General features: G+C 55.3%; 1 protein-coding gene across 1 annotated transcript; it reads left to right on the top strand.

Moving 5' to 3' along the window:
- Nucleotides 1-377: 377 nt before the first annotated feature.
- Nucleotides 378-6,642, top strand: LOC142907666 (dual specificity tyrosine-phosphorylation-regulated kinase 2-like). Its single transcript, XM_076057278.1, has 7 exons — nt 378-621; nt 1,348-1,486; nt 2,796-2,871; nt 3,284-3,456; nt 4,447-4,507; nt 5,011-5,128; nt 5,628-6,642. The coding sequence occupies exons 2-7, from the start codon at nt 1,367-1,369 to the stop codon at nt 6,280-6,282; spliced, it is 1,203 nt and encodes a 400-aa protein (XP_075913393.1). The 5' UTR covers nt 378-621; nt 1,348-1,366; the 3' UTR covers nt 6,283-6,642.
- The last annotated feature ends 264 nt before the right edge of the window (nt 6,643-6,906 follow it).

Raw genomic sequence — 6,906 nt, forward strand, 5'->3', positions numbered from 1 at the left:
CCACAGAGTCACCCACACAGTCACCCACAGAGACACCCACACAGAGTCACCCAGACAGAGTCACCCAGACAGAGTCACCCACACAGAGTCACACACACAGAGTCACCCACACAGAGACACACACACAGTCACCCACAGAGACACCCACACAGAGACACCCACACAGAGACACACACACAGAGTCACACACACGGAGACACCCACCCAGAGTCACCCACACAGAGACACACACACAGAGTCACCCACACAGAGACACCCACCCAGAATCACCCACACAGAGTCACCCACAGAGTCACCCACAGTCACCCACACAGTGTCACCCACACAGAGTCACCCACAGAGTCACCCACAGAGTCACCCACAGAGTCACCCACAGAGTCACCCACACAGAGTCACCCACACAGAGTCACCCACACAGACGCACCCACACAGAGTCACCGTTGATTTGGTGGCCTTCCCCCTCCCGCTGCCCAGCTCCTCGACACTGGTCCGTCAGAGGACGGAGCTGGAGGTGGCCAAGGAGCTGCAGGGCAGGGACAGCGATGAGCGCTACGGAGTCATCCGGGTCCTGGACACGTTCGAATTCCGTGGCCACAATTGCCTCGTCGTCGAGCTCTTGAAGTACGTGAACCTTCCCACCCCCCCCCCCCCACCACCCACGTGCGTGTCCATTGCTCCGTTTGATAGTTGATTTATTTCGGAATTAATATTTATTTAATATTTGATCAAGCAACTAGATTGATCGCTTTATCACATTTATTAATTGAGTTTTACATGCAGGGCTTTTGCGACCAATACAATCCATAATAGAGGTATTTTTGGGTTAGATCGCTTAAAATTATAAATGTTGTGTCGTTTAACCCGCCACCACCCGACACAGCCAACTAGTAAGGGTTGTCACACACTAGCGCTGTACACACTACAGCACTAGTGTGTAGTGTATAGTAGTGTAGTGTATAGTGTAGTGTATAGTGTAGTATAATGGTACAGCACAACGGTGTGTTGGACAGCCAAGCCACAACATTTACGATCTCTGAGTATGACGTTTCGCCAGTAATTACAACCAGCTTCATCAGGCGACAGCCAGATTTTGTGGAGAATTCCACCTGTTCCGTTCCTTATAAAGAGGCACAGATGTGGTGACCACACTTCTGTGCGGTAAAGTTGGGCGGGGGATTAATTTTCTAATTTGTTCCCCAATAGCTTTATTTAATACCCGCCCCCCCCTCCCCCGCCAAAACTAACCAAGTGGCACAGTCGGTTTGGGGTCCGGGTTGTGGGTCGCCCTGCGGACGTCATCGGAACGGGAAAGGGGTTTTAACGTCGTCGTCATCGTTGTTGTGCCAGGAAGAGCCTCTACGATGTCATGAGCAAAGGGAGCATCGGGCGAATCTACATGAGGCGGTTGAGGGAGTACACCAGGGCCATCCTCGACTTCCTGTTGTACGCCAAGGGGCGGGGCATCATCCACGGGGACATCAAGCCGGTGAGCGGAGCGGGCGCGGTGGTGGCGCCCTCTCATCGGGGCGCTCGGTTAGCTGGCGCGGAGGCAGCCCGGCCACTGTTGATCGCGGGGTCGATGCGGTGGCTCCGTCCATCTGGAGGGAGGTGGTGGCAGTGGTAGTGGGGTCACTTTACCTCCGGTGAAGACGATCCGGGACGAGGTGGACACTCGTACCGTAGAGGCAGGCCGGCCATGGTTGATCGCAGGGTCAATGCGCTGGCTCCGTCCTTCTACTGTGACTCTGCCACCTCCTCCTTCCAGATGGAGGAGGTAGCAGGAGATGTTAACTACCTCGCCAGGTATACAGGAGGTCGTGGGTTCGATCCCGACCCTGACGCCTGCTGTATGTTTGGAGTCTGCGTCTCTCTCTCCCCGTGGTGGTCACGTGGATTTTACTCCGGGTCCTCCGGTTTTTCCCTCCACGTTCAGAATCAACATCACCAAGCGTTTAGAGTATTTGACCGCTGCTTTAACATTTCCGCGTGATGATGATGATGATGATATCAGCCCACTTGGTTGAGCTATCGTTTGTGATGGCCAGGTCGCTTCTGACAAAACAGCTGCACAGCAGCACAGAGTGGGGCCTTACACCTAGTAAAGTAAAACATAGCTTAGTTTTAGTTTGGGTCTCTCTATGTCTGTGTGGGTCTCTATGAGTATGGGTCTCTCTAAGTCTGTGTGAGTCTCTATGAGTATGAGTCTCTCTAAGTCTGTGTGAGTCTCTATGAGTATGGGACTATTTCAGTCTTTATGGGTCTCTATGAGTATGGGGTTCTGTAGGTCTTTATGGGTCTCTATGAGTATGGGTCTCTGTTGGTCTGTGTAGGTCTCGATGAGAATGGGTCTCTGTTGGTCTGTGTAGGTCTCTATGAGAATGGGTCTCTATATCTGTGTGGGTCTTTATGAGTATGGGTCTCTGTGGGTGTGTATGGGTCTCTATGGGCCTGTTGAAACATGTGTTTAGAGTGTTTGGCTGCTGCTATAAATGTCCACGCAATGATGATGATGTTATTACGTGATGGCCAGGTCGTTTCTGATAGAATAGCTACACAGCAGCTCAGCGGGGCCTTACACCCTGGTAGTAACATAAAACAAATAGGTTTAGTAGTTTATTAAAACGACTTTGAACGAGTCTCAGGCACATAGCCCATGCCGAAAGTGGGAGGGGGGGGGGGGGCTGCCTGTGTGGGTGTAAATGCGTCACTTTGCGTGATCGACCCACTGCTGGCTGGGCACTCTTGCCGTAACCTCAGAGCGTGGAATTCCTTCTCTGTCTCTCCCCTTTGTCCAGGATAACATTCTGCTCACCGCGGCCGGCAAAGTCAGGGTCACCGACTTCGGGTGGAGCTCCTACCTGAAGCATAAAAGTGAGTGGATTTGCGTGCGTGGAGTTTCTTTTTTCAGGGTTAGCTCGCGTCAACGTAAACGTTGCGTCGTCAAACCCGCCGCCATCTGACGCAGCCAGTTAGTGAGGTTCAGCGTCACGTAAACAGGATGCTCCAAATCGCCACTTGCACATCACTAGCCGGTGTGCTGGAGATGTAAATCCACTACGACGTTTACAATTCGAGCGATTACAGCTGAGCATCATCATCGGGCGGGTAGCCAGAGTACGTGGTCCAACCCAAAAACTCGCCTCCGCCGTGAAATATCGGTCGCAGAAGCCGACTAGGCATTTAACCGACCGAAAAAAGAAACCTGTTCAACCCACGTCGCTGTTGATGGAGGGGCTATTTTATATTCATCGTCGTTGTTGTTATTGTTGTTGTTGCTGTGCAGCCCAACACGTGTGCGGGACGTTGCCCTACATGGCCCCGGAGCTGCTGCTGGGCTACTATGTCACCGGTGCTGTGGACATGTGGGCCCTGGGCTGCACCGTGGCCGAGATGGCCACCCGCAAGTATCTCTTTGATTCACGGACCTTCACAAAACACCTGCCCTACTGCATCAAGGTACGGTCGGTGGGTGGGTACGGTGGGTATGGTGGGTGGGTATGGTGGGTGGGTACGGTGGGTATGGTGGGTGGGTGGGCGGGCAGGTCTCTATGGATATGGGTCTCTGTGGGTCTGCACAGAGACCCATACACATAGAGACCCATGCAGACCCACAGATACGAATACTCATAGAGTTTGATTCGTCTGGCGGCCACAAACAACCGGCGAGGAATATCTAACCTGGTCCTGGACCTCTCATAGGTCCACGCAGCCTCAAACGAGTACTTGGTGTAACGGTGTGTAGTAAACATTTCCACTGGGGGAGACAAAGGTGGCCGGGCGTGGTGCTGGGCACCCACCCCCTTGTGTGCCATTCCGGCCTTCAAAGGTGCTGCTCGCTGCTAACAGCACTTGGCCCAGCAATGAGATGAGGCTAATATAGGGAGGGGGGGATTGTTGTCTTTGTACACAGTGCCGGCCTTCATAAGTGCTGTTCGCGACTAACAGTGCTTGCCCTAGCAATGAGATGAGGCTAATAAGGAGAGGGAGGGATTGTTGTCTTTGTACACAGTGCCGGCCTTCATAGGTGCTGTGCGCGACTAACAGCACTTGCCCCAGCAATCAGATAAGGCTTAGACGTGGAAGGGGGGGAGGATTGTTGTCTTTGTACAAAGTGCTGGCCTTTATAGGTGCTGCTTGCGATGAATCAGCACTTGCCCCAGCAATGAGATGAGGCTAATATGGGGAAGGGGAGATTGTTGTATTTGTACGCAGTGCTGGCCTTCATAGGTGCTGCTCGCTACTAACAGCACTTGCCCTAGCAATGAGATGAGTCTAATAAGGAGAGGGAGGGATTGTTGTCTTTGTACACAGTGCCGGCCTCGACAGGCACTGCCTCCACCACTACTCACCGCTGACAGACGGCACTTGCCCTAATGGGCCCGCTGAGGCTACACCGGCTGTAACCCCTCCCCTCCTCCTTTTTTCTTTGTCCGAAACCGTGCGCAGATCCTGGGCATGCCCCCGAAAAAGATGGTGGACGAAGCACCTAACAAGACAACTTACTTTGGTGAGTCGAAGGCTCGGGCAGGCTGGCGCCAGCGACGTGACCCATTCCGTTTTGTTAGATGGGGGGGGTGGCAGTGAGGCTCTTATAGGGTTCTATTGGGGGGGGGGGGGGGGGCTCTGATTATCCCGGAGGTGGAGGGTGGGGGTTGGGGATCTTTGTAACAGTCGTTAGGAAGCATAGGTGGGTGGGTGAGCGAGTGGGTGGGTAGGTGGGTGTGGAGGTGAGTGGGTCGGTGAGTGGGTGGGTGGGTTAGTGAGTGGGAGAGTGGGTATGTAGGTGGGTGAGTGGATATGTAGGTAGGTATGTGGGCGACTGGATAGGTAGGTGGGTAAGTGCATAGGTGGGTGGGTGAGTTGGTCGGTGTGAGCGTAGGTGGGTAAGTGGGCAGGTGAGTGAGTTGGTGGGTATGTAGGTCTATAGGTAGGTGGGTAGGTAAGTGGATGAGCGGGTATGTGGGCGACGTGGTGGTTGGTGACTCTGCGTGCGTCTCTCTGTTTCTGCAGACCCTGAGGGCCTCCCCTACAACCTGTCCAAGCAGGTGGCACCGGGAAGCCTCCCTCTGCACCGCGCTCTGCAAGGCCAACACCCTCAGCTGGTGGACTTCGTCAGACGTTGCCTGCAGTACGAACCACACTCACCCCTCGCTCACCCCCACTCATCCCCACACCACTCAACCCCACTCACTCACCCCCACTCACCACCCCATACCTGTCATCACCTTATCACTGCCCTACCTTACTACAGACACAACATTATTGGTCAACCCGTGACCCTTATAAATCTCAACGTTCATCCTGCAAAGTCCCATCACAAGGGACAAACAAACAAATAGACACGAATTATTGTTGTTGCCCAGAATTGAAACGGCTGCACTCCGTACGGACCTGAAAACACAATTTCCCTGCACAAGAATACGGAATAAACCATACGGTTTGACAGCTCTGCCACCAACTCACCACCCACCACCACTCCCTCCCACCCTCTCCATCTCTCCCCCCACGCCACTATCTCCCCACTCTCCCCCCACCTCCCACCCTGTCAAATCATCTCACCATGCCGCTCTCACCACGTGTGTGTCTCCCCCCATCCCTCCCCTCCCTCCCCGTGCGTCTCCCAACAGATGGGATCCGAATCTCCGGATGACGCCTGAGCAGGCGCTGGCTCACAGCTGGCTCCAAACCACCACCACCACGACCACCCGGGACACTACCAGAAGGGCCACCCCCACCGTCAGCGAGGCCACCCCCACCAATGGCACCATCCGGGCCACCACCACCACCACCATCAGGGGCACCTCCACCGCCAGCGAGGCCACCACCAGCAGCAAGGCCACCCCCACTGCCAGCGAGGCCAACCCCACCACCACCACCATTCGGGCCACCACCACCACCACCATCCTGGCCACCACCACCAGCGAGGCCACCACCAGCAGCAAGGCCACCCCCACTGCCAGCGAGGCCAACCCCACCACCACCACCATTCGGGCCACCACCACCACCATCCTGGCCACCACCGCCAGCGAGGCCACCACCAGCAGCAAGGCCACCCCCACTGCCAGCGAGGCCAACCCCACCACCATCCGGGCCACCACCGTCACTCGGGCCACCACCACCAGCGAGGCCACCCCCACTGCCAGCGAGGCCACCCCCACAACCACCACCATCCGAGCCACCACCACCAGCTGGGCCGACACCACCAACTGGGCCACCATCACCATCAGCAGCAGCGGTGGCACCACTCCTGTGCAGGGATCTGCAGCTGCTGAGCCACGGTGAGCCTCTCTCTGTGTACCTCGCCTGGTACGCAGGAAGTCGTGAGTTCGATCCCGACCCTGATGAGATTTTAACCACCTCGCCTGATACGCAGGAGGTCCTGGGTTCAATCCCGATCCTGATGAGACGTTAACTACTTCGCCTGGTACGCAGGACGTCGTGGGTTCGATCCCGACCCTGATGAGACGTCAACTACCTCGCCTGGTACGCAGGAGGTCGTGGGTTCGATCCCGGCCCTGATGAGATGTTAACTACCTCGCCTGGTCTACAGGAGGTCGTGGGCTCGATCCCGACCCTGACGATGCCAGCTGCTGCTGTATATTTGCAGTCTGCGTTTCTGTCCCCGTGGTCACCGCGTGGATTCTTCTCAGGGTCCTCAGGATTTTCCCCTCCACGTTGAGAATCGGCGTCACGAACTTCGAGTATTTGACTGCCGCTATGAATGTCCACGCGATGAAGATGATGATGATGTTATCTGCCCACTTGATTCGGCTATCATTCGAGATGGCCAAGTCGTTTCTGGTCTAAGTGGGTCTATGGGTCTCTGTGGGTCTATGCGTCTCTGTGATTATGGGCCTCAGGGGTCTGTATGGGTCTCTATGAGTATGGGTTTCTGGGGTCTGTATA

The sequence above is a fragment of the Petromyzon marinus genome, chromosome 80, assembly GCF_048934315.1.
Source record: "Petromyzon marinus isolate PM22_M1 ecotype Great Lakes invasive population chromosome 80, UKy_Petmar_22M1.pri1.0, whole genome shotgun sequence".
In the NCBI taxonomy this organism is placed as follows: domain Eukaryota; kingdom Metazoa; phylum Chordata; class Hyperoartia; order Petromyzontiformes; family Petromyzontidae; genus Petromyzon; species Petromyzon marinus.

Bases quoted from the DNA above. Each gene is read 5' to 3' on its own strand.
- LOC142907666 (XM_076057278.1), top strand. From the start codon at position 1,367: ATGAGCAAAGGGAGCATCGGGCGAATCTACATGAGGCGGTTGAGGGAG. The intron at 2,872-3,283 runs GTGAGTGGATTT...GTTGCTGTGCAG, and splicing joins CTCCTACCTGAAGCATAAAA to CCCAACACGTGTGCGGGACG. The intron at 3,457-4,446 runs GTACGGTCGGTG...AACCGTGCGCAG, and splicing joins ACCTGCCCTACTGCATCAAG to ATCCTGGGCATGCCCCCGAA.